This window comes from Symphodus melops, assembly GCF_947650265.1.
Source record: "Symphodus melops genome assembly, chromosome: 3".
NCBI lineage: Eukaryota > Metazoa > Chordata > Actinopteri > Labriformes > Labridae > Symphodus > Symphodus melops.
Window position 1 is genome coordinate 6,910,800 of NC_136693.1, and position 27,589 is coordinate 6,938,388.

At 39.7% G+C, this 27,589-nt stretch overlaps 3 protein-coding genes across 5 annotated transcripts; 1 reads left to right on the top strand and 2 right to left on the bottom strand.

Annotated features, from left to right (window-relative positions):
• Positions 1-541: 541 nt before the first annotated feature.
• Positions 542-13,844, top strand: nnt2 (nicotinamide nucleotide transhydrogenase 2). 3 transcript variants are annotated; one of them, XM_079339012.1, is made up of 22 exons: positions 542-705; positions 1,351-1,516; positions 2,307-2,536; positions 2,628-2,827; positions 2,943-3,030; positions 3,124-3,212; positions 3,316-3,503; positions 3,866-3,999; positions 4,097-4,288; positions 4,825-4,975; positions 6,487-6,648; positions 6,736-6,846; positions 6,939-7,084; positions 7,403-7,598; positions 8,458-8,691; positions 9,169-9,329; positions 9,620-9,799; positions 9,882-10,041; positions 12,110-12,191; positions 12,746-12,864; positions 13,238-13,353; positions 13,459-13,844. In XM_079339012.1, exons 2-22 carry the CDS (start codon positions 1,387-1,389, stop codon positions 13,603-13,605), a joined length of 3,216 nt encoding a protein of 1,071 aa, XP_079195138.1. In that variant the 5' UTR covers positions 542-705; positions 1,351-1,386; the 3' UTR covers positions 13,606-13,844. The 3 variants fall into 3 exon arrangements, with proteins under 3 accessions (XP_079195138.1, XP_079195137.1, XP_079195139.1); XM_079339011.1 differs by having other exon boundaries at positions 653-762; XM_079339013.1 differs by lacking the exon at positions 542-705 and adding an exon at positions 1,122-1,225.
• Positions 13,845-13,995: 151 nt separating this feature from the next.
• On the bottom strand, positions 13,996-16,694 carry dtwd1 (DTW domain containing 1). Its single transcript, XM_079339015.1, has 5 exons — positions 16,595-16,694; positions 15,583-15,898; positions 15,219-15,356; positions 14,700-14,976; positions 13,996-14,550 (listed from the first exon to the last, which is right to left on the bottom strand). The coding sequence occupies exons 2-5, from the start codon at positions 15,838-15,840 to the stop codon at positions 14,321-14,323; spliced, it is 903 nt and encodes a 300-aa protein (XP_079195141.1). The 5' UTR covers positions 15,841-15,898; positions 16,595-16,694; the 3' UTR covers positions 13,996-14,320.
• Positions 16,695-23,093: 6,399 nt separating this feature from the next.
• fgf7 (fibroblast growth factor 7) lies at positions 23,094-27,548 on the bottom strand (the record flags this gene model as incomplete). The annotated part of the gene is made up of 3 exons (XM_079339144.1): positions 23,094-23,309; positions 23,485-23,591; positions 27,263-27,548. 3 exons carry the CDS (start codon positions 27,546-27,548, stop codon positions 23,094-23,096), a joined length of 609 nt encoding a protein of 202 aa, XP_079195270.1.
• Positions 27,549-27,589: the final 41 nt, after the last annotated feature.

Below are 27,589 nucleotides of genomic sequence, written 5' to 3' on the forward strand. Positions count from 1 at the left end.
CATTTCAACTAACATTAAAAAGAATTACAGGGACTGCGAAATATATTTAACTTGCTGCAATTTTTTTTAGACCTGCTGCGAAATATAGTTCACTGTACTTATATATTTAGACAGTTGGCCGACAGTTAAAAGGTAAATATAAAACACAAAAATGATTTTTAAAAAAGGAATATGGATGATTTCAACGATTTTTAGAGTGAAAGAATGAAATAGTCGCCCAACAGTCTGAGTCTACTAAATCTTTGGTGCTTTGGCGCCACCCTGTGTACATAAAAGAAAATGCAGCGAAGGTAAAGAAAACTACAAAATCTTGTAACCTTAGGTTTAAGTTTGTGTCACTTTTAATATCTTTGATTTTATTTCAGAGTTTCCTCGGAAACAATCGTAGGGCCAAGTATCGTAACATGCAAACGCTTATTTAAATATTGCAATTCATGTTCAATAAGTTCATCCAGCATTTGTTAAACAGGTAGTCTTGTCGAGTTTTATTGGCGACTGTGGTGATTTCTTCTTCAGAGGTGGTCATGAGTGAAGTCACGTGGTTTGCTATTTATACGTAAATAGTGCAGCAGTGATATCGAAACTGCGGAAGGTCGTCTGTCTGTCCCTGCACGCAGACGAGGTAGGACTGCTCCCAGGTGACCCTGTTGTTAAAGGGGAGTTGAACCACTGCCACTAACCTGCTCTTTCTGGATAATTTGAGAGGCAAGTCTGAGAACAATTACACCTTTAACAACACCTTCAATTAATGCACCAGTAAAAGTGTGTTAATGAAAACTGACAAAAGGGGTTTAATTCAGTGAAGGAAGAAATGAATGAAAATATATGTCTTAACTTCTCATAAACAGACTCAGATGATCAAAACACTCAGCAGAGTAACACAAGTTACAATGTCTGTGCGTTTTGTGGTATAAAAATGTTTTTTTGAGAGACTAGTGGTTCCAAACAATATGTTTTACTGTTTCCTTGTGTAAGAAGATGTGTGTCCGTGTCCTGAGTTGTCCTCTAAAGCCCCACCACATTTTATCTTAACACTTTTTTTCTCTTCCTGGTTCCCTTAGCTCATGCCCATAACAACCAGGCCAGACTTGGCACTGGTCCCCCCCTGTACCGTCATAATTTCAGATCTCGCGGACAAACCCGGGGCGTGTAATCAACCCTGTGTGTGTCCTGGAAGGCTGAAATGTCACTCTGCTGTCTGTAGGCCTCACAGCACAGACAACCTGTGTGTGGGCTCAGGATTTAACTTTTGGGGGGGGGATTTACAATGTGTTTTCTTATTTGACAGCAGATATACATAAGTAGTATTAACTCGTCAACTACCTCTGCTCTTTTGTTTTCTTATTAAAGAGCCAGAGGGAGTATCAGGGCAGACGCTCAGCAGCCATGTCGACCCTCCTGCGCTGCTTCTCCAGCTCCTCTGGGGTTTTGTTCCGGCGAGGTGCCCGTCAGAAGATACCTGGACGGAGGAATTTCAGGACTTTTCCTGTGTTATGTGACCAAAAGGCCTCCAGAGGTAGGATATGTCCAGCTCTGTTAAAATCTTTCAACTTAACCTTACAATATTCTTCACATAAGATGGCCGGGGTCTGCGTGCTTTCCTTTGCTGTGTCTTATTTGAAGAATGAGAGTTCACTCAAGGACACGCTCCTCCTGGCCAGAAGAGTGGAAAACTCAGTGCGGATCATGAACTGTTTGCTTCAGGTTGCTAGAGATCTTCCCTAAATAGGGAAAGCGTGTAGTGAAGCAGGCAGTGGCTTTGCTCTCTGAGAAGCTGCTGCTAAAATGTAAGAACACGTAAGAGGTCAGTTAAAGGTGACATGAAAAAGTTGAAGTGCACTCTGTCCAATTCTGTCCAAAGACATTTCTTTACGACGTCAGTGTTGTTCTTAGGGCCCGGGTTGTTTTGGAGAGGTTTGGGAGTTACTGAGTGCTTTTTAGCTTTGAATTTAGAGCATGTGAGTGTGGGAGCTCAGGCCTCTCAGTGTGTGCGCTGGCTTGTAGCCAATCACCTGCTAATAATGTCTCCATGGTGGCGAGGTCACCATGCCGTGTATGGAGAGAAATGTGTAATCTGACGCTGTTCAGGCCACACACTCTCTAGCGTACTTGCATGCCCTCCTGCGTTGTTGCACAAAAAGATAAATAGACACAACTTTTCCTGTTTTATCATATGATGTTAATTTTTGGAGGAAAGGTTCTAGTATCCCTCAGAAAATTATGTGCTCCAAGAAAAAGCTGTTAATGCAACCCTTGTTTTTTTTTATTGTCCTGCAGACTGAGCTATCTGTTTTCTGTGTGTTCAGGTGCTCTCTACAAGGACCTGGTGGTCGGTGTTCCTAAGGAGACCCTACAGAATGAGCGTCGTGTGGCGTTGTCTCCAGCCGGGGTGCAGGCGCTGGTCAAACAGGGCTTCAATGTGCAGGTGGAGAGTGGTGCTGGAGATGAGTCCAAGTTCTCTGATCAGCAGTACATGGATGCGGGAGCCACCATCACTGATGTCAAGGGAGCACTTGGCTCTGATTTGGTCCTCAAGGTTTGTACACATCTTTTATGTGGTTCTGCGTCGAAGATTTTTCAGTGCACAATTTCTGTAAGTTAAAATATTACCTATTGTTTTGCCGTAGGTTCGAGCCCCCAGTATGACTGAAATAGACCTTCTGAAGCCAAAGTCCACCTTGGTTAGCTTTATCTACCCAGCTCAGAACCCAGAGCTGATAAAGAAGCTGTCGGAGAGGCAGAGTACTGTACTCGCAATGGACCAGGTGCCCAGAGTCACCATAGCACAGGGCTACGATGCACTTAGCTCCATGGCTAACATTGCTGGGTGAAGAAGAACACATACCTAATGTGTACATTCATATAATTACAGCTGTTGAGGAGTTCATATTTACAGAAAATGTGACATAAATGTTTCTTTTTTTTTTATTTATTTTTTTTAGGTACAAGGCTGTGGTTCTGGCTGCAAATAACTTTGGCAGGTTCTTTACTGGCCAGATCACAGCTGCAGGGAAAGTTCCCCCTGCAAAGGTAACTATCTTCTTTAATGCACACAGACCTTTCTTTTTCTTTACAGTCTACCTCAAATAGAATGCTCAAATTGGATGTTGCTGTTGTCCGCAGGTCCTGGTTATTGGAGGTGGAGTTGCTGGTTTGGCAGCAGCAGGGACAGCCAAGTCGATGGGAGCCATAGTGAGGGGATTTGACACGAGGTATGATATGGGGAAAATAATTGTCCTATTTTAATTGGATAAATAAACGATAGCTGTTATGATCCTGATTTTGACAATTACTTGTCTGTTGTTCGTCTGTCAGGCCAGCAGCCCTGGAGCAGTTCAAGTCATTTGGAGCAGAGCCTTTAGAAGTGGATCTCAAAGAGTCCGGGGAAGGAGTTGGAGGTTACGCCAAAGAGATGTCGAAGGAGTTCATTGAGGCCGAGATGGCTCTTTTTGCCAAGCAGTGTAAAGAGGTCGACATTGTGATCAGCACTGCTCTGATTCCAGGTCAGTCACACTGGTACCCGCTCACTGTGTGTGTATCCTTTGATGTTCTAAAGCTGCACTAGTCAATGTTTAGGCTGTATTGTAAGCTTAAGGAGCTGGCATAGAAAGAAAGAGTGACACTTTAGTTGTCAGATGTCATGATACAAGACTGCCAGTCATAGCTTATATGACTGTCTCACACACACACACACACACGCACACACACACACACACACACACACTCTTAAGGCCAAAACTGAAAAAATACATCTTAAATCTTGATGCATATTATTATTATTATTATTATTATTTTTTTTTTTAAACATGGTTTTGTTGACATTTCTTGCATTTCTCCTGCTCCTCTGTTTTCTATGTCTGTGTAGGTAAGCGGGCCCCAATTCTGATCAAGAAGGAGTTTGTAGAGTCGATGAAGGATGGCTCTGTGGTGGTGGATTTGGCTTCAGAAGCAGGAGGCAACATTGAGACCACCAGACCAGGAGAGCTGCACGTTCACAAGGTTAGGAAGACTTCACTTTTGGAACACATCTTTATGTTTTGTTCAGCCCCAAGAAATATGATCTGTTTTCTTGTTTGTTTGTTTTTTTAACAACAAGGGAGTAACACACATTGGCTACACAGACCTCCCCAGCCGCTTGGCCACCCAGGCCAGCACTTTATATTCGAACAACATACTGAAACTGCTGAAGGCCATTAGCCCTGATAAGGAGTATTTCCACTATGAGCCCAAAGAGGAATTCGACTATGGAACCCTTGACCATGTCATCCGTGGGACTCTTGTTATGAAGGTGGGTTTTTATTCTCTGTAACTGTCCGCTGGAAGGCCTGAACATCTGCTGGCAATTGATCCCTCCTTCTCGGCATGAGCTATCAGAGCCTGTCATGCTATGATTCTGCTCCAAATGAGCACTAAAATCCCAGTCTGGGCTGGGAAAGGCTCATGTTGGATCCCTGCAAGAATGCGATGAACTTTTCAAAATGTATTTTTCCAGGAATGTTGGCTATGACACATTGTTTATGGCAGAGAAAGCATGCAACCTCAATAGGACATATCAGTTTACCCCTTGTTAAACTAAGCATTATTCAGGCCCCTTAAAAGAGAATTTCCCTTCCAGAGCCACTGGTAACTGGTTTGTGATTGCTGTTTGTTCAGTATAATCTCCTTTGCGGTGCATGAGTTTGTATTCTGAGTGCTCCAACCATCCAGGCGAGATCTCCCACAATGCACGACTCTAAAGTTTTGATTTCTGTTTCTCACGCAAAAGTCTGGATGTCCTTTGAGTTCTCACATGGTTCCACATGTCTTTTTTTCTGATGTGTCCAGGAAGGCAAAAACATGTTCCCAGCCCCCCTTCCCAAAACGGCACCCCCAGCCCCAGTGAAACAGAAAACAGTGGCAGAGTTGAAGGCAGAGAAAGCGTCTGTGATTTCTCCCTTCAGGCGCACCATGACCTCTGCGAGTGTCTACACTGCAGGTTAGACACGTGCACACAGATCCATGCAGATGTAGATCGCGAGACGTGTTGTAAACTTTCATGTGCTATGAAGTTCTGATTTTTGTCCAAAAGAGCCTTCTGTTCTCATTGGCAATTCAAAATTTGAATTAAATTATACAATAAACCAAACAAGAAACTTTGAGCAAATTCAATTAGTTTAGCTTTGTTTGGCTTAATTTGCTCAGTCATCATTTCTTATTTTGACTGTACGGTTTTACAATATTTGGAAGTTCTAAATAAAGCTGAAGCAATAAACAAATGGACTAAAACAATCTGCAACTATTTTGAATCAAGAATTACTTTCCGCCAATTTAGAACGAAAATGCCCTGCTGTATATATACGATGGTCTTAGTTCCTCAGATGTGAAGATGTACTTCATCTCATGGTCTAAATCAGTCATTTGAGTATCTTCATGTCTGACATGCTGGTTCACCACAAGTAATTTAAAGAGATAGTTATTTTTGATGTGTGTGTGCCTCTAGTCAATAGTAAGTATTGAGCCAGAGATCCGGGTCAACAGTTCTCTTACTGGGAAACCCTTCAGAGGGCTGGTGTTCTACCTATCCAGATGTGCTACCAAGCAGCGTTGTTCAGTACTAGAAACATGATTTAATTAGGGCTTGTTGTCATTGGAGATAGTCTTCCTTTAAAATCTGAATATTTCTTTATAGAGTATGTTACACCCTCCTCTTTTCTTTAGCATGTTAGTACTGCTGAGTACTTCACCTGACTGATAAAATATGCTCCCTGAAAATGCATGTGGATTAAGTAGTGATTTAATTTAAAGTTATAAAGTAATGGGAGCGTTATTTAATGGGAGATGCAAATAGCCTCTTGATTTACACTTTAGTAGCTTTTCTTTCTTGATAAAGTGGCACGCAGGCTGGCTTCTTCTCTGGCTAATACACTGAGAACTGACATGCACCACATTCTACCTGACTTCAAAGTATCTCAGCTTTCCCTTTGTAGACAACTCCTGGGCAGAAACATGTCACCATTTTGATGAAGACTTTACAAAAGTTTTTATTGCTTAAAATAAATTATTTAATGAAGATAAACCTTGATTTAACAAATAATTCACATTTTTCCTGAAGTTTCAGCTTCCGTAAAAACAACTTAATTGTTGGTTTGTAAATGAGATTTTTTTTGCTTTTAGCACTGAAATAACTTCATCTTAAAAGGATCTTTAAATGAATACACCATAATTAAGATCAGTGTGGAATATATATATATATATATATATATAGTCAATTATGGCGGAAAAGTTTAATTCCTTTGAAGTTTCAGAGAAACTATGAGTCATACCAATTGCATAACCAGTTATATAAAAGTGTTCCTTTTTCCGTTCCTTTTTTACCATTAAAATACTGGCATCATTTAACAGGGAAACAAACTCAAACTGCAAATTTTTCCACGGCAACAAACATCTGTATACATGCATACAAACATAACAACAACAACAACACTGCTCTGCTTTGTCTCTCTGTAGGTGTGTCCACCTGTCTTGCTCTAGGCATCATCTCTCCCAACGCAGCCTTCACTCAGATGGTCACCACCTTCGGCCTGTCTGGGATTGTGGGATATCACACTGTGTGGGGTGTGACCCCCGCTCTGCACTCCCCTCTCATGTCTGTCACCAACGCCATCTCAGGTCAGGACTCAGAATAACATGGTATGGATAAATGTTGCTTGTTAACATTACATCTTTGTATGTTAACAAAGGGAATCTGTCTGTCAGGTCTGACAGCAGTCGGTGGTCTGGTGCTGATGGGTGGAGGTCTCACACCCTCCAGCCTGCCTGAGAGTCTCGCGCTTGCTGCTGCCTTTGTTTCCTCCATCAACATTGCTGGTCAGATGTTCATTTTTTTCAAAACAATAAGTAAAATACAGAGGAGCACTTCTTACCAGATAAAGTCCTCGTTTCTCTCTGTGTGTATGCAGGTGGTTTTATGATCACTCAGAGGATGTTGGACATGTTTAAGCGGCCAACTGATCCTCCTGAGTACAACTACCTGTATGCTCTGCCGGGGGCTGCATTTGTGGGGGGATATGGAGCCTCAGTTGCTGCTGGCTATAACATTGAACAGGTCATCATGCCATTATTCCAGTCATGCTTTATTTTTAAAGAGGACATAATACGCCCTTTTCACCTCTTCAGACAGTCCCATGTGGTCTAAATGAAACATCTGTGTTGTGCTTTGGTCAAAATACAACATGAATCAAGCACAAGAGGTGGTTTGTGACCCTGTAAAAACCGGCTCTCTCAGATTGCTTTGTTTTGATGTGTGTCTCTCTAAATTCATTAAATGCAATGAGTGCGAAACTTTTTTTGAACTAGTTTCACGCTTTGTTCATCCAAAGAAAGACCTGTTGAATGACCGACTTGTTTTTTTTCCACATCTCAGATGATGTACTTGGGCTCCGGCCTGTGCTGTGTCGGAGCCCTGGCAGGCCTCTCTGCGCAGGGAACTAGTCGTTTGGGGAACACCCTAGGCATGATGGGAGTTGCGGGGGGCATCGCTGCCACCCTTGGTGCCCTGAAACCTTCTCCAGAGCTGCTGTCTCAGATGTCTCTGGCCATGGCCACTGGGGGAACCCTCGGTAGGTTTATCCCTGCTGCTTGTGATAGTCTTGTTGGTGACAATAGAAAAGATTTTCCTTTCAACATTTAAGTTCTCTCTGCCAAATATCTGGTTTGATCCTGTTTGTCAGCCATTGCAGCTCTGTTTAATTTAGTTTTATAAGTATCGTGTATACGTCTACTAGTTAAGCCCCTATGAAGCAAGCTATGCTGTATCAAGGCAAGAACAATTTCCACCAACAAAGCAGCGTTTGGTTTCAACGAACGTATAAATAAAGCTCATGCCTGGCTCCTTCTGATGTCCAACAGCTTGTTTAGAACAGTACAAGCCCATCATAAACGAGTTGCATGTTTTTAACCTTGCATGCGACTCCTGCGGTCTTTGAAGAGTGTAAAGTTTTTTGCTAATTCCTAACAGAGCATCAATCATCCTGTCCAGATGGAGAGATGAGTGGATTTGATCATAATGTGTGAATGTTGTACATGTTAATAGTCAGTTAGGAAAGCAAGATGATGAATGGAGTTACAATCTATACACAAAGAGACACACACACACGCACAGGCGGCAGAGCATGAGGTTTCACTTAGTGTTAAATTAGGGACTCTATGTTTAAAAGAAAAACACAGTGCTATACTAAACTTAGGACTCATTAGTCTGGCTCTGGAAATTAGCTCTGATAAGAGTGAAAACAGGTGTTTGCCTTAAAACAGTTTTTCCTTTTAACTTAATATTTTCACTTTTTAGGTTTCAAACATATTGTAGCCAGTGTGCATGAGAAGTTTAGTGTCTGGGCCTTGGATCAGCCAGACTGACTGGAGTAATGCATTAAGATTTACTGATCTCTCCTCTTCTTTTTTTTCTCCTTTTTTGGGCTGCAGGTCTGACCATTGCCAAACGTATTGAAATCACAGACTTGCCGCAGCTTGTGGCGGCCTTCCACAGTCTGGTGGGGCTGGCAGCTGTTCTCACCTGCGTGGCTGAGTACATGATTGAATACCCCCATCTGGACACCCACCCAGCCGCCGGTGTCGTCAAGACTGTGGCGTACCTGGGCACATACATCGGCGGCGTCACGTTCAGTGGCTCCCTGGTGGCCTACGGCAAGCTTCAGGGTAACGTGGAGTATTTGAATAGTATTTTTAGCATCCAGAGTGGATGATTTAATGAAGACATTGTGCCGTTAGTCAGCACACTTTGTTCTTTTGAGTCTGATATTCACTTGAAACAGGCACGGTAATATCTCGATAATCACACTGAGCTATGTGTCCTCTGTTGCTGATTGTGTCTTTGATCTAGTTAAAGCCAAAGATCCTCCACTAAATCCAGGCCTGTGCATGTGCCAACAGACGCTGATCTATTAGTTCTACTGCAACTAATCAGGAGGAACACGTGGAGTTTCTGCTAATTTGTTTTTGCTGGGGTTGCTCTGTGGCTGCTTGGCTGAGTTTAATTGAAGGCTGCTGTCTTATTTAGGACAGTATGGACTCTAAGATTAGAAGTCTCCACAGGCCGCCTGTAGCAGTCTATAGAGACTTTTCTTGATAAAAGTTCAGTGTCAGTTTATTTATATGACTGTTTTGGTGTTGCAGGCCTCCTGGACTCTGCCCCCCTGCATTTGCCTGGACGACACGTTTTGAATGCTGGTCTAATGGCGGCATCAATGGGAGGCATGGTGCCCTTTATGCTAACCTCAAGCTATGAGACTGGCATGGGGTGTCTACTGGGAGTGTCTGGTCTTTCCACTATCATGGTGAGTTTCAGGCAACATGTGAATGTTAAAAGAAAGCAGGAATCGATTTTTTTTATTTATTTTTTTTGAACAAAAAAAGGGAAACATTTTCTACCAACATATGTACACTAGAGGAAATAATCGTCAGAGACCACTTTTTCCAATAGGGCCACTTTAATCAACAAAAACCTCATTATAAGACATGGTTGCAGATTAACTGTGAGCTACCATTTTTAAACAAAGTACATTTTTGGTGGCTTGAGTGGCAAAAATGTTTGACTTACCCGTTTGCTTCTCCAACCTCCTCACAGGGTGTCACTCTGACAGCAGCCATCGGGGGCGCTGACATGCCTGTGGTCATCACCGTGTTGAACAGCTACTCTGGATGGGCGCTCTGTGCTGAGGGCTTCTTATTAGAAAACAATCTCATGACAATTGTTGGAGCTCTGATTGGCTCTTCTGGTGCCATCCTCTCGTACATCATGTGTGTGGTGAGTTGTCACGCACATGTTCACCAACAGGATAACTCACCACTATTACCCGAGTCTGAGTGTCATGTGATTGTCTTCCCAGGCTATGAACCGCTCCCTTCCCAATGTGATCCTGGGCGGGTACGGCACCACCTCCACAGCGGGCGGTAAACCCATGGAGATTGTTGGAACTCACACCGAGGTCAACGTGGACCAGACCATTGACATTATTAAAGAAGCAAACAGTATTATTATCACTCCAGGTACAAACTGTACATGCAACACCAGACACTTACTTACACTGAGGAAAATGATAAAAGAATGGATTTAAAAAAAACCTTCAATGGCTCGGATTAAACCTTGAGCCATTTTTTAGAAGCATCTTTTTTTTAATGGATAGTTTTTTGCAGTGCACTAAGCAAAACTACTATATAAAGGTTAGATTTAGATCCATCACTTTCTTGCATGAAAAACATGGGATTTTTAAAGTCTACTGTACCAGTCTTTCAATGCATGACCGTAACAATGCTAGAATTCGGAGCCATCAATGACAAAAACAAGCAAAGAGGTCGCACCAGAAGATTGTGTCTTATCTTTGTCCAACAATTCAAAATCAGCCACTCAAATTGACAGCTAATAGTTGCTAATGTAGCCTTGAGCTGCAAGAAATAAGTAAACCCCTAAATGTCTTGTAAGCCAGCATGCCATTTTTTTTTTATTTTGTAAAACTCACAGTCTTCAGCCCCTACCAGAGCTGCCTTAAGTGACATCACTCAAGGCAATTAAAGATATTTCAACCACATTAACAAACTTTCTTTCAAGTCCTGAGGGATTTCCCTAAAGACTTATAAGCTGTCCTAATGTGTGAAACTTACAGTTACATGTTTATGTTTTTAGATTATCTCTTTTTATTCAGGCCGAGCCAAATCACAGGAAAAATGTTCTCATTCGCCTGACGTAAAGATCAAATTCAGACTGTACTGAGATATTAAATCCAGGTAGTCGTCAAAAGATCAGAGAAACGTAAGGGAACTCATTCATTCTTCACTCAGACAGATGTAGAAAGATGTCTGGGTTGACTTCAGAGACCGATGTGGAGATTTAATATGAGATTCTCTCCTCATCGAGCGTGGATTCTCCTCTGCTCTCCAGCTGCAGCTCTTCAGACTGTCTACATCAATAACATCGACTATCTCTGTCATCTTAACTTGACCTGACAAAAAGACTCAGCATTACTGCTCTGCCAAGTGCGAATCAAAATGTTATTGTAGCAGCTCTTGGAAAGCTTCAATGTTTTGAAAAGAGTTTGCAAATGCTCAGGATCTTGAACTGATTTATAAATCACTAATAATGAATGTGAAAACATTGAAGAGTAAACGCCACAAGAGGGCAGAGTTTGTCCACAAATGATCTCATACAAAGCTGCTCTCCTGTACAGACATAGAATATATACAGTGCTTGTTTGTTAGCAAGGAGTTTAGAATGATGGATATGATTTTTTTTTGAGAGTGAGATGGTGACCACATTTTGATTTATTAAATGCAAAGAGCCAGACTTGTCCGACAACAGTACTTGTCGAGTGGCCTGAGTTAAGGGAACCACTCTTGGATACTTGGATCTATGTTGTTTTCAAGTGGCTCCAAACCAACGCAATGACAGCTGTGTGGTCTAACATGCTGCTTTGATTAGAGAAACAGTGAAAAGTCACAAGAGCTATTGAGTCCAGACCCAGGACTTCTCCATGCACTGTCAACAACAAAGCACGGCAGCGAGGAAACAGAAGGCTCCAGTTTTCTGGGGAATTGGAAGATACGGGTTATGGGTGACTGGCTTCAAAAAACTCAATTAGGGGTAATGCTGAACTCTACAAGATACCTGACCACCAGGGTTAAATAAGGGTTACCCAGGCATGGAGAAAATAGATCTTTGCACGCAGGGGACCCAAAGGCACACCACACATGCAAAAGTTTTACTGAGAAAAATGTCTCTCAGACCAATGAAACCACTATGATTTAATATAGCGAGGAGACTTGTGGTGGATGAGGATGGAAAGAAAGAAAAATCCCTAAAGGGATAAGTAATTATTGTTCATGTTGGATTTCTATGTTTTCAGTGAAGTATTAACAAATTGTGTCAAATAATTGCATTTTAGGTAATTAGTGTAACTAATAAAAGACCCAACCAAAGAAAGAAAACTATCTCTCGATACTACAAAGCATACGTCCTACTGTGTATATCTTTATCTCTGTCTCTCTCTAAATCTGTCACTTTATCATAGGCTGGGAATAACCTTTATTGCATGTTTATTCTCTGTATGTTTTTTGTGTTTAGGTTGGGGTCTGTGTGCAGCAAAAGCCCAGTACCCCATTGCAGACATGGTGAAGATGCTGAAGGAACAGGGCAAAGCTGTCAGGTGAAAGTCTACACTCGTTCTCTTCATCTCATCTATTTTAAAAAGAGGATGGTTGTTTCAAAGACAGCCATAAGAGTACAGACCCACAAAGGGGCGCTTTAAAAATCTGTTTTATTATGGTGTCAAACTGAAACAAATCTCCCTGGGGAAAAAAAAAAAAAAAAAAAAAAAGACTTAAAGAGGGAGACAGAAGTACGTGTTTCAAAAAATGTGTTCCATTTATTTAAAAATATATATATTTTTCTCCTTATTTTCATTCTGTTGGATTTGTCAGTAATCATAAAATATAATACTGAGAAGTCATTCTTCTGTGTAATGTGAGCATCGCAGTTGATACTTTGATTATAGTTTGGTAAGATTCTCTATTACAACACGGCATGATGGCTTTGTAATGTTGCTGTTTTTCTCAGATGTTTTTGATATATATTTTTATATTGACAGTGAATCCAAATGTATTTAAAAAGAAGACGTTCATCATTGGTCAGGGAGTTGTAAGTCCTCAGTGCAAACCAATTTTCATCAAGTCTTGATGAACCGTGAAATTTTTCTAACAGGTTTGGTATCCACCCAGTGGCCGGTCGTATGCCCGGCCAGCTAAACGTTCTCTTGGCTGAGGCTGGAGTTCCCTATGATGTGGTCCTGGAGATGGATGAGATCAATGACGACTTCCCGGGTAAATTCCTTTGTTGTTGTTTTAAACATCAGTGCTGTCATATTATTTATTGCTGCATGGGTATCACTTTGACCGGAAGGTGTCAAATAATAAAACTAGATGAGTTGTGTGTAATGATCACATCCCCTCTTTTATCTGCGGTTAGAGCAGCCATGAGATGTCTTGATATGTAGACATGCTATGTTATCAGAGCAACAGCCTTGTTTTCTTAGCAACCAGGCATGCTGTGTGAGACACATGGTTCTGTTTATGAGTAAGGGAGATAAGTGTGGTGCTGTGGAGCCCAATCGCATCAGAGAGTACAATTGCACAGCATGTAGTTAGCAGTTTGTGTTCATCTATTCTGTATAAATGTGTTATTTGTGGCCCTCAGAGACAGACTTGACGCTGGTCATTGGAGCAAACGACACAGTGAACTCTGCAGCACAAGAAGATCCCAACTCCATAATTGCCGGCATGCCCGTCCTGGAGGTGTGGAAGTCCAAACAGGTTTGTCGCTAAATGATTTCTTTACATGTAGCACAACCTGTATCATCCACATTTCCATCTTTTGTGTGGTACAAAAAATTGACTATGACCACTTACTTTCCTCAGGTGATTGTTATGAAACGTACCTTAGGTGTTGGCTATGCTGCAGTAGATAACCCCATTTTCTACAAGCCCAACACATCAATGTTGCTGGGAGACGCCAAGAAGACGTGCGATAACCTGCAAGCCAAGATCAGAGAGGCCTACTACTAGTGAGCCCTCATTAACTCACCATCATGGAGAGTCGAGGTCAGGGAAAGTCACAGGTTCACTGATACTAGATTTCCTGCATTAGCATAACGTTCATATATTTTTGGAGAATGGATTTACAAAGAAATATGTGCAGAAATGAGTTAATTACATAAACTGTCCAAAACTTAATTAATATATAATACTGCATGAATAACTCGCGCACATTGTGTACCGATTTGTAAATAAAATATTTAAACCGATCTGAACTCCATTTCTTTACTCTATTTATCACTAAGTGGTGGATAATACTCACCATTACCAGGAAGTATTAAAGTGGTAAAAGAATAAAATGAACTTTGCAGTCTTTTCAGGTCTGCAAAAATACAGCTCTAAAAATATGAAGAGTCCATCTCCCATCTGATTTTTTTTTTTTTTTTTTAAACCATGGAACTTTTGTCATTGTGCATAGGTTTTTGTTGATTTGTAACTTGTATACCGTTTGTTGCAACTGCAGGACATTGTTCATTTATAGAGAACACTTTGTTCATTTGCATATAGCATTAACCCTTTTTTTTATTGCATCTTGTAAAATAGATCAGTCACAATTTCCCATTAAAAAAAAAAAAAAAAAAAAAACATTTACCGTTAAAACCAGAAAAAATAGGGATTTTAATGTGGATCAACTCTTCAGCCTCGGCTAATAACAGTCTTTTGTAGCTGATTCCAGTTTTTCTTCTCAGCATTTTCCAGCAGAAGCTTTTGCAGTGTTGATGACTGAGTGCAGGTAGGAGTAGAAGAAGAGAAGGTTATCATATTCTCCTTTGTACTCCTCTGCAAGAAAACTCTCATGATAGTCCTTCAGGAAATAATAAATAGCCTCAATAGTAGCAAGGTAGGTGTCTGGTTTGCCTTTCTGACGGCGCCAGAAACAGGTTTTTCTCGTCTTCAGCTCTATCCGTACGAAATCTGTAGAAGGAACACACGGTCAGACAGTCACGAGAAAACAGAGTGAGATCATGTTGAACAGCACTGTGGGTGAGGTTCATTTGCCCTTAATAATCAAGAGAAGTCAGAGCTGTTTGAAAAGCTGCACAATTGTAATCGTGCATGATTACCTTGCAGTCTTTCATCTGTGCTGATCTTGTTGGTCTGGTTCCATGTGCTGTCAATGAAGACCACCCTCTGTAGGGGATACACCTTTGACTCTGAGCCCCTTTTTTCATCTTGGGTCCCTGACTCTGGATCGTCGCTGTGTGTGGCGCCTTGACCTTCCTCCCTTTTTAGCCTCTTTGCACTGTGTCCATGAGGGAAGTCGCGTGATTGGCTGTCATACAAACACTGCATCATGTCTTCAACTGAGACAGCTCCAGGACCAGGGAACACCAACACCACCTGGAGAGTGCAGAGAAACAACTGAGCGGTATACCAACAAAGACATGCTGTCTGTCATAGGGTGTTTTTCAGACAACTAAATTAAGCATTAAGAGATATACAATCAACCAATATAATGAAGAATAAAGTATTTAACAATACTGAGAGGCAGCTGTTAAAGTATATGTTATGTTCATATTGTTGTGAATATGTTAAGGTGACTCCATTTCCTCATGATGAAAAAAAGAAAACAAAAAACAAACCTTGTCCTTTTCATAGTCAGGTATGCAGGGGTAAGTGTATATGGTGACATCATTGGGAGCGAGGATCTTGGCATGGATCGCAGTGCTTTTTCCATCCGTCTCATTTGGATGCTTGATAATGTCTATTTTAAGAGGAAGCTGAACACAATGTACGTAATATGAAAAGTCCGGTTCAGACTACCGTGACATTTCAACCAAAACATAATCACAACAAAACATCACATCTTAACTCAAAGACATGATTTAACATGTTCTACCACATTAGAATTGGTTATCATTGGTTAAAAAATAAATAAAAAATATATATAACATAACTGAGGTCCTCCATTAAAAAGAACCAAATGAGTCCTGGCCTCTTACTGACCTTGATTAAAGGGATATCTTGCAGGGTGACACCCACTAACGAGCAGCACGTGTAGCAGAAGAACATCCTTGATCCTCCACATTTAGTGCATTTCAACCTGCCTTTCTGCTGTGCCTCCTCCAGCACTTCATGTGATGCCAATTTCAGACCTTGGAGAGGCTGCTTGGCAAACTCACAAGCATCTGATGGATCACTTGAGACTGTTGTTTTGTCACGGCAACGAGGATGGAGACCCTGGTCTTGATCCAGGCTACTCATGCTTTCTCTTTAAATGTTGACAGACTGGAGCTGGAGAATGTGGGTTCTACATTCATAGCTGCACAACAATGACAAAAACAAAGGAGAACCTTTTTTCAGGAGACAGAAGTAATCCAACATTTCCACAATTTAAAAGGTCAGGAGCACAGCAATGTGGAAAATACATTATTCAAGTGAGGGACTGTTATTGAAAAGGTCATACAAAAGACTTTCTTTCCCTAACAAATGAGTCATTTATTTGGGAAATGTTTGGCATATTAAACCTGTGGTATGTTCAATAACTAAAATCCAAACAAAAACCTGGTTTTATATTACAAGCTTTTTTTGGCGAGGGTACCTCAGCTCTTAAAACAATCTTCACTGTGAATTCACGATCTTTATACTATTTGTTTTATCTTAGTAGAAATGCTGAGTACGTTTTTGCAAGTGAATGAATGTACACTAAATTATGAAGGATGAACTCCGCAGTCTACATTAAAGTTCAACACACTTGACACTAGTCTTTATAGACCAGGGTGTGTGGTCTGTCTTAGTGTACCCACTTGAATATTAGTGTCAGGATCCAGTCAACAGTGTCTGATCCATGCTAGTAAAGCTAGCTTCGGTTAGCAAGCTTGACACATGCTAAACCACGGCAGCCTTGATAATTTACAGTTTAATGGATAGCAAAGACAACAGAGAAACACATATCAAAGTTAGTCGTAGCAAACGGTAGTTCCGGAGATGTTGTTACCATGAAAAAAAGCGTGTCTACCTGTATGCAGTCAAATGATGTACAGCAGCGTGAACTTCTTCTTCTTCTACGCCGGATATGCGGTTCAGTGTTGGCGGAAGCAGAGGAGTTGGCGGCAAATGTTGCTTTGCATTCAAAATGGACAAGCCCGAGATGAAGTTTGAAATAGAGGATACAAAACGGTTACAGTGAATTATGTCTCAAAATTAACTCAACATATACCAGTGATCAGATATTATAATGGACATATTTTTGGCTTACTTCACGTTTCCAATGAATTGACATGTAAACTCTTTGAGACCCCTGAAATCTTGCTTTGAACCCACTTTCAATCTGAGATGCTCTAAAGTCGTGATGCATTTGCAGAATTCGAGTTTCATTTCCCAGATATGGCTGATCAAAACCTTACAGGTTACTTTTGGGAAAAGTAGTCAAGAATATCAAAATACATTTTTTCTTGTTCAAAGCAACATGTTATTGGAATGACGTAAAGCAGATTGTTCTATGTCAGATTTCAAAGATATCTGAGCTGTCACACTTCTTATAAAACAGACAATCTTATTCAGACTTGTATGGCTAACAGATGTGTATCGAATGAGACCTTCTGCTGTTTGTGATATTAGTTTCCAAACAATAACAGATCTTCTTCCAGACGTGTACTTTGTGCTGAGTTGTTTTGAGACTCACTGAAGTGAATCAGTGTATAATGGGACTAATCAAAATTAGTCCCATTATATACAGAGGGCTTTCCTGTCATCCTAGCAGGTTACATTGTGTCTGTCTGTAAAGCTTTTACATATAAAATATGAATCAATAGTACCTGTAGTGACCAATTTTAACAAATCCAATATTAAGAAAAGCCACTTTAGTGAGGAATGTGGACGCTGTTTCGGGCACGTGCTCAGCTCCTAGAAATATAACCAGTCCGTTGATGTAATTTCTGATATTTGCGTACATTTATTATTATACAACTGATGAAAAATACCATACCAAAACAAAACAAAACAAATAAGATGAATAAGATGAACCTCTATACGTCTATTGGGCTTAATAAAACAAACAAAAAACACTTTTTTCCTGTCTTCCCAGGCTGACACATTGGAAAAACTTTTTGCCTCAATTCAAACACCTGTCCACCTCACTTGGAGCCCTGATGAAAAGCATAACACCCATTCAGGCTCCCCATGGTGCCCAGTAGAGGGACTGCATACATAAACAAAAGAAAATATAATGAGATCTGAAGGAATCTAAGGTAGTAAAACTGCCAAGGAATGTCCAAATGGTTTTTCTGTGATTATAAATTTTTGCTTTTGTAACTTTCAAATTTTCTATTTTAATATTTCTTATTTCGATATGATGCTTTTTATTTTGTGTAAAGCATACTAAATTGCCTTGTTGTTGAAATGTGCTTTATATAAAAAAAACTAGCCTTGCCTTTCACTAATGTGCTTTTTACCATGTTCTTGCATTAAAAATGACTTTTCTATTCAAATGCAATACCTTGACGTTAATGGAACCTCGAGGTCCTTGCTTGGGAGTGATCAGACACTGGCATACAGGACGTTTGTACCACGTAACATTGAAAGTGAAACCATCCCTATATTTTGTGTTCATGGAGAGAAGAAGCCTTATCCAACAGCTAACATGTACTTTTAGGTAGAAGGTCAAACTTTCCCTTTGAACTTTGGGGTTGCTGATAATCTGCCTTTCGATGCTGTTCTCGGAAGAAACCTAGCAGTTCATTATTATTTGTTGGACCCAGAACAAAGCAGAAAGTGTACTGCTGTGCTAACCAGAAGGCAAGCCAAGCAATTCTCAGTGCTGCACATGAGAAGTCTCAGACCACCGCAGATGGAGAAAGCAGGAAAAATTCCAAAATACAGTGACACCGTAAACAAGCACTGACTCAAAGTTACTACTAGGGTTTCAAGTTCCAGGTAATATAAGTGATATGCAGAAAACTGATCCATCTTTAGTTTCTCTTTTCCAGGAAGCAAAGGAGAAGGAGCAGGAAGCGGCAAGTGGCAAATAATATCTGCTTAAACAACCCAAGAGCTCCACTTCAACCACGACCCATTATTGGCACCCCATTTGAGTGCCCTGAGATGAGAGCAATACTGTAATTTAACAGGAGAATGTGTTACAGTGTGCAATATGGGCCCATGCTGATCTGTTGGTTATCCACCACAGGTTCAAGTGCATTCATTCCTCTTAAATGTGGAGCGTCAGTCTTTATGCCCTGTATTGCTCTTTTTTTTTTTTTTTTGCTCCGAATGATCAAATAGCTAACACAACAGAATTAAAGAAAGGAACCAGGCTCATGGGGAGAGATATAATTAACATTTGCTTTGAGCAATGGTTTTAAACCTGACAAAAAAACCCCTCTGTATTCTAGGAGTTTATCTTTGTGTTCATACATGTAAATGCGCATGATGTAAAGGAAATAAAAGTCAGTATTTTCCAATAATCAAATGATACAGTGGCCTTCAATTTAAAACTGTCACAAATTGTGTTACAATGATTTAGCATGAAATATGTCAGCTATTCTCTTTTAACAACTTGGACTCCATCACAATATTCAGGTTTAGATTGTTGTCTCCATTTTTGCTTTAATCCAATAATGATAAATATTAGTCTCTTTATTTGTAATATTTGTTTTATTTGTGGATGTTGCGGTGTAATAAAGTTTGATGTTTTTGGAAGCCAGAGGTGACAGTTTTTACATACATTTCATGGTGGACTTAGCAGTGAATCGGAAAGTTAGTGGTCTTAAATGTTTTTGATTATTGTCAGCATCTGTTTTAATCCTAGATTATTATCTTTCTTTGTTTATTAAATGAGCCATCAGGAAAAATGGGATCTTGTGGTGAGTTGCTCCAGGTTCCATCCAATGATCCGACGTTCCATACTAAGAGTCTGCAAACACAGAAATCCCCACATTGCATAACCACAGATTTCCTTAGTGGAAATGAAGGTTTATGGCCCTGAAATGTATCAAGTTCAGCTGCGTGTTCCCCCTCCCCCTTGGGGCCTCCCTTTTCTTCCGCTGCCCCAACACCACCTCTTCACTTTGCACGAGACTCCCCAGCCTCTCTCTCTGTTTATCTTCACTTTCCTTTCTTTCTTATCCTCCCCCTTTCTGTTTGTCTCACTCTTTTTCTGCAGGGCTCTCACAGACGGTGAGACTTCCCTCACAAACACATTGTTTGTAATATGGGACATGTGGTGTTTTGTGTTTATGCTACCACTAAAGTACGACTATAAGTACTGTTCCAAAACAATTTTTAATGAATAATAAATCATTGTCGCAGTAGGGCCATCAAATTGCACCGAAGAAAGTTAAGATTTAAAGACATTTAAACAACTAAAATACTAAGAACTGGTTATTGCAGTTACTAAAGTTAAACTTGTCTATGCAGTAAAACTCTACCTGATTGGCTGTCAGATAGTATAAAACACAATATTTCATTAACCACTGTCTACACTTGGTAGCTTTTACAATAACATAACTTGGACATGCTCTTTAAACAACATACCTACATACTGTACATTCAGTGACACTATGAGGCAATGTTTTGTTATTTTTACAGTTTAGGAACTCTGTCACTTCTGACAAAAGCATTTGGCAGTTTTATATCTCTAATGTGAAGCAGATGAAGAAAAGTATACGGGAATCCCTCATTTTTTAGAAGGAAAAAAGTACGAAGATGATTTGTGATTTCAGGAGCATTTTATTCAACAAAATCTGCAGGTCTTGGAACACCTTGTAAGTATTGTTTATGTGTCTGGCGTGACTGTGTTGCGTCTTTTATGTTGGAAGCCTGCTGACTCACATCTATGACATTTTTCTCTTATTCTCTTTGGCTTCAGCCTCTCCTCGTCCCATTGGGAATACACTGCCTTGAATCTGAGATATGTTTACATTTTGAGCATGTTACAAATTATCTGCTAAGACTAACTTTGCGTGACTTGGCAGAAGCCTTCACCTTGCTCAGATGTTGTTTGGGTCAAACGTATTTCAGGGGTTGGCTCTCTCAATTTGACTGTCTTTATCTGACAGGGGTTCTCCAAGCCAGATGTGAACCCAGGAGAAAGGTAAACCTCATGTTCGCCTGAGAGTGTGTTCATGTGTGTGTGCCCGTGTGCATGTGTTAATATGTATTATTTGGATGAGCATATGTTGGAGGCACTCTGCCAATATGCCTGGGATGCATATTTGTTGAGCTAAAACTCTACTTATCATGACATAAACCAAGAGGGAATAAATGTGACCCTGTGTTGACCCTGTAGATGTATTTTTATCTTCAATCATAAATTAATGAATTTATCTTTGAGTTGGATTACTACATCTCAACCTCCCGTATCAGATTGAGTGATCTAACTCATACAAGTCATGCATCCAAGACTGTCCATGGACACTTAAGTTTTCCCAAATGTTTTATTTGCTGTCTATTTCAATCTAAATAAAGGCAACATCAACAGATTTGATTATCTTGTCATTAAATCAGCTGCGCTGGAAAATGGACCGCTTATAATCTCCCCTGAATTATATCTGTATTTGGAACACTTGTACCCCATGTGAAATAGATTTTGTTTGTAGGTTTGTGGGAGTGATTTATGTAGTGGCTAAATAACCTTATTGTTGTGGAATAATATATAAAGATTAGGTGAGGACTAACTCCTGTAGCCTACAGATATTTTTTTTGAACATCTTTTATATTTGTAATAGTTGCCATTGAAATGCTGTAATGTAACTCGAATGAATGCTAAGCAAATTCATTACTCATCTTACCCCAGAGCTTGCCCCTTTGTAGTTTCATTAATTGCAGAATTTAGGCCTGGTTCATATGCAGATTTTTTATCTGAAGTGGCAGGAAAACATGTCTTTCACATTAACATGTAATCAAAAAATGACTTGAGGTTTGCAAGTGCTACCAAATCACTCACCAACATTGCCTCAGTCATGGGTTGTACATTGATACCATACTAATATGCAGAGTGCATGTTGATAAAAGGCACAATATTTTGCAAGTCAAGCAGTGGTGGATAATTTTACATAAATGTCAGATAACTGGAATCAGTGATTGTGGATTTTGGAACGTTTATGTAAATGTCATACAAATAGTTGTGATTTTTGTTTTTGTTTGAGATAACATTAATGTACAATAGGTTGTCATCCAAGGCCATCACATACTGATTGCATGTCACTGCCCCCGCAGGGTACTGATGATTATGAATGTTAGGCAGTGACCCTCTGGCATGTGTTCAGGTGTGCTTTCTTCTTCTCCAACACATGGTTCAATGTGTTTTAAGGAAACCTTTCGGTATCTGTTTTATGTTGAGTTTTCTCCCTTTTTACAACAGGAATGGATCTGTTTAAAGGTTCACTTTAGTAGAAGCTGTAAGGTCTGTTTAAATTCTGTCTGAAACTGGTTCTGTCAGTTTTAAGGGAATCTTTAGAGTCTCTGTTTTCTAACACATGGTTATATAGCATGTGCTCTTTTTTTCCTCTCACACTTTACCTAACACTCATTTACTATTTAAATCTGCAACAGTGCCGACCCTTTTCTTTTATATACGAATCCAACAAAGGACTGCACCCCCAGCTGATACTATCAGTCTTTGAACATATCGCTCCCTCTATCTCAGGTAAGAAATGTAAACTCAAGGTTACATAGACTCTTTACCACATCTAAATATTACTTGAAAGTGGTATACATACAGTGAATGAAAACATCATGATTCAAAGTTCTATGTCCTGTGAGTTTTTGAATTTATATTGCATAGAATAGACACGTATTACATTGTTCACTTTGCAGTTTAATGTGGATATCATTTCAGCAGCAGCAGAATATTTAGCTTGTCAAAATCACACCTCAAAAAGAACGAGGAAAACAGTGAAATTCATTTGATGAGAGTTTTCAATGCTGGAAGGACAGACAGATCAACGCAGATCATCCACAAACAGACCGTCCTACTTACAGTATATAATCCTTTTAATGAACATGCTGTTTTAATCAACCTTGCCTTTGGTTTGAGTGCTCGGAGCACATGTACGAATAAAAAACACAAGTCCAGCTTGCTTCTTGGTCAAGCCAATTCTCTTCTCTGGACCTTTCTTCTGTTATCACAGGTCTTCTCATCTGGCAAAGTGTACATTTGTGGACAGGATACAGTCCCGACTGTGCATAATAAATGTTTCTGTTTTATTAGAAAACACACATTTTTGATATGGAAATATAATATAATAGTCAAAATGAAAATAACATTGAGTAAGCTTTAGTGGTTAACAATTGGTGTACCAATCAAGGCTATTTCAAATATCTTAACATTTTCTTGTTTTAACATCTTATTTGAGGATGTTTGCAATACTGTAATGTGCCAGTCTGACATCATGCTATTGCTAGTTATAGATCACAGGAAGAGAGATTGACATTGGTAAAGAGTTTATGTGTGTCCCTTAAAATACAAGATATGAATGAAATTATTACAATTTGACTTTAATTAGTCCTCGGCTGTTTCAGTCTACCCTCCTCTCCTCCTCTCGACACTTCATCGGAATGAAGTGGGATGCTATATGCTCCCTTCTGGTCTTCTTTCCTCGCATTGGCCTTCCCTTCTGAGAAAGAGCTATGAACATTTCTTTGCCATTTTTAGTCCATTTTGTAGAAGAGTAAGCGTTGAAGTAGTTTTCTAGGAAAACCTCCTTGAAGTTGCAGTTTTCGTTGTAGAGCCTCTGGAAAGGATAAGACAAATATTATTGCTAAAACACAATAGACACTTTTTTTTTTTTGTGAGTTTTTTTGTCATAATTATTTAAAGGGTTGTTTGGCAGACATTGTTCTTTTTTTCTGCTTGACTGCTTGGGCTGAAAACAGAGCAAGACTTTCCTCACTGAGAAAAAATATTACCTTGCCTTGCAGCTGTCCGGCCTTGTTCATGGAGATATAGAACTGACTCTTCACACCTTTGATAGCGAGGATGCCCCCCTCAGACACTGTCCTAATCTCCAGGATACCTGCCAGACATTCAGACAGTTAGGGAAGACAAATGATGGGACAGATACGACTCTATTGACATGGAGTCTTCACTCCAGCTTCACACTGGGCTCAACATTCATCTTCATTAACAAATGGAGTGGAAGTTCCTGTGGTTAATCAGCCTGTGGTCTCTCTGGCTTTATTCAAGCCTTGTTAACTGGCCTGGGTGGCCATTACACAAACCACAACCTATGCCATAGCACATGTGGGAGACAGATTAGGCCTCTCTCTCCTGGGATTGAGAAAACTACCTCCTTGCATGGGCTTTGCACGCTACATTTTAGGCTGCTCTTCAAAACTGTGGGAGAGTAAAAACACTTAACTAGTTAGGATATGAACTCTTTGGCCAGTGCTGTTTTGAAAGACTTCATTTTGTTATATCTTCAAACCGATCATTTTACAGCAATATGTATAAATAAACTAAGAAAAATATGGTCCTTTTACTATTTGCATGAGTGATTATAGTTGATAAACAGGCTTTCACTTCTCTTGACAGTGAACAAATTCATCAGTGATCTTATGAAGTGAGATTGCGTTTTTATGTTGAATCAAAGAGATGTGCAGATCACTGTTCATAAGCAGATAGAGATTTCTTTGGTTCAACATAAACTGTTACATTTTGTCATATCTAAGAACAAATCTAACTCTTAAATATTTTGGGGAATGTCAAGCAATGATGGGAACATTTAAAACACGAAACCATTATGCTTTTCAAGGACATTAACATGGTCACACTTGGGTTATATAAAGACCACGTCTTTCCTTTTCAAGAATGCAGAAATTCTTCCATTTGAGAGGCTGAGAAAAAAAAAAGGAAGAACTCTATTAAAGCTCGTCAGACTGACATTGAGCGTGCGGCACTTTGAGTATTTGATTACAAACAGATGGCAGTCTCCCAATCTTGGAATGTTGTTTGTGCTCTGCTTGCACTTGATATTTAACTTAATATTCCTGCCCTTTGACTGCGTGTTTCCCCGGCTCTCTATTGCCCTGTTTGATATTATTTATTATGACTAAACAAGGAAAGCTGACCTCAAATATCAAATGTATGCTGTCATGGCACCACTAAATGTGTAAGCCCTTTGCATTCACATTTATTTGGACCATTTCTTCATAAACGTTACAGTTTTGGTACGTTTTCCTTTCACATCTTAAATGTATAGCTTCTAGCTGTGTGTTTTTATTGGTGTTACAAAGCCAACTATCTTACAAGTAACAGCCAGTGGAAAGATGAATCCCATTTCTTGTCCCAAATAAACATAAACATACAAACATGTTGCTAACATTTTGACTGTAAAGCTTTCGGACTAACCTCAACTTGAACAGATTTGTTATCTCTCGCTGCTCACCAGCTCAGAGTTAAGCAAACGTACTGTGGGTATTCCCTTAATCTACCCTTTTGATTATGAATCTAATGTTTATATTTGTTAGAAAGGGTTATGGACAGCCTTCCAGGAATAGTGGATAATTCTACAGTAGAATTATGTCCACATTTGACGCCATGTAAAGTCCAGAAAATGAATCAAGATAACATATATTCACTTTGTCTCTATAGGCAAATGTACCATGTCTGAAGTGAAACCACAAAACACATTTCTTAACAAGATGATCTGAATGTAACTTCTGCATTGACTTTAGAAGAGTTAATTTACCAGCAGGTATAGAATACAATCAGGTATTTATTCTTATTTGGCTGCACCTGACCTGACACCAAGTCTATTATGTCATAGTCAGATTGACGAGGCAGGCGTAAATGTTCATTTTAAATTGCAAATAACCAAGAGGATCTATGTACACTTTACAAGCCAAAAAGACAAAATTAAATTCAAAATAATTGGATCTAAATATACCCAAATAAAAATGGAAATATAGATAGGATATTAAGACGAGCATTTTTTTAAAACAGATTATATCTGACTGACAGGGCTTGGGGAGTTACTTGTCAAAGAAGAAATTCAGTAAGTTATAAGGAACCCAACCGCTGACATCAGAAGTACTGCTACATACTTACAAACTAATGTGTTCGATTTCCCTGTTTTTCTTTAAATTCCCTGTTTTCCAGTTGGCATGCTTTGGTTTGTAATATGTTGACAAACCACTTGGAGGTTGTTTATTTGCTCTTTAAAGTGGCTCAACACAACTTCTTATTTGTATGATTACCACATTTTGGTTAGACTCGAATGAAGCTGTAACGTGGTCTGTCAGAGGAACCAACATATGTTTGTAATTCAAAGTAATTATTTGGTTCGAAGTTGATCTATGTTTTACCTTCTATGTGGAATGGATTGGTTTCTTTTGATGATGTGTTTACACATTCAAACTTAAGCAGTACCCCTCACCATAACTCACACATTTCATGTTCTTTTTTTGAACTCTGCTGCATAAAGAGAAGAGACGTTCAAGTTTGCTATACATTTGTTTTTACAACAAGATACAAATCCTAATGTCAGACCTTTGATTTATTAGCCATGCAACACTTTTGAAATGAAAGAGGAGAAGTAAGACACTAGTGCACTGGGAAGTAAGACTACAGTATACTTCCGTTGCAAGGAACACATGGAAATATTTGGAAGCCAAATATAAAGCAGCTCAAAGTTTCTTATTTTGTTTTTGTTTTCTTGAACTCTCAGTTTTAAAAAATCCCAGAGCAAAATTCATTTCTGGATTTTTTTTTTACTGCACTTATTGATTTGATTCAAATCTGCCTGTACAAAGGGAGTCTATTTTCGAGACTTATTAGAGACACTTCTGTGTGCCACCAGCATGCGGTAGCCACATATGGGTACTTCAATTTCTCTGTGTTTCATTGCCAATGATTACACAAGCATCTTACCATCCACTTTGAGGCATTTCCCTGTTTGGCCAACATTCCAGCCACACTGTCCACTAGGAGGAAATGATATCCACTTAAAACATCCTCACTATGTCAGAGATCCCTGGAGTGTCTGACAAACATAAATTTGAAAAGTTGGCTTTATAGCAACAATGTTAACAATTAACTCTGTTAAATAAATAACAGTTCAACCATCCAAGTAGCCACAGTAGTTACTGGCATGCATTATATGTTGAATTCCTCTTTTACTGTAATGAAACATTTATTAGTGTGGCTGAAGGACAATACCATTGTTTCTTTGTCTTTTTTTTTAGGATTTCTGGTCCCAGGATCTAATTTTGACACTGTATGTGAAGACTGTTGAGGTTTCTATCAGACTGAAAGAATGTCTGTCTGTGCCAGTGTGAGTCAGTGGTCACTGAGACCTGGCACTCATCAGACTACACGATTCTTCAGTTGACTTCATTACCGCCTGTGATTAGATGGTGTTATGGTTTAACAAGCCAAAGCCTTCACTTGTTTCATTTTCATTGCTATCACTTTGGCTACTGTGACAGGGACACATGACCTATTAGCACTGTAATTACACTCACGCGCTTCTGTCACATTGACAGGCAGAAGATTTGTTACTGACTCAGTGGAAATATCACACAACAAATCTCTGCATGGTGGAATTATAATTTGGCAGTTTCTCAAAATAAATTCACACACAAAGGTATTCTTAGAGATTTGTGGTGTTTTTTTTTCTTTATGATTTAGTCAGAAGTGCAAATAGGGAGACCATTTATTATTTTAAGGCAATTTTGTTATTCTTACTGTTGCAGTTGGTTGGGTCTTGTGTCCCATTGATGTTGCCAAAGTCATCAATTGTCAGGAACCATTGCGTGCGGCTGAACAGCTGTCGGATGCGCACATCTCCTCCCTCCATGTAGTCATAGTTCCTGGTGTGGCGCTCGTGTCTGGAGCAGTTCATAATAGCGGCAAGTTGCTCTGGAGTGCAGTCACTGTAGACCACACACACACTGCCAAACAGGAAGATTGCGTGCAAGTACAGTCCCGAGAACAGATTTTGAAGGTTCCATGTCAGCATCCATTTGCGCATTATAATTCAATGCAGTGGGGGTCAATGAACAACATACTGAA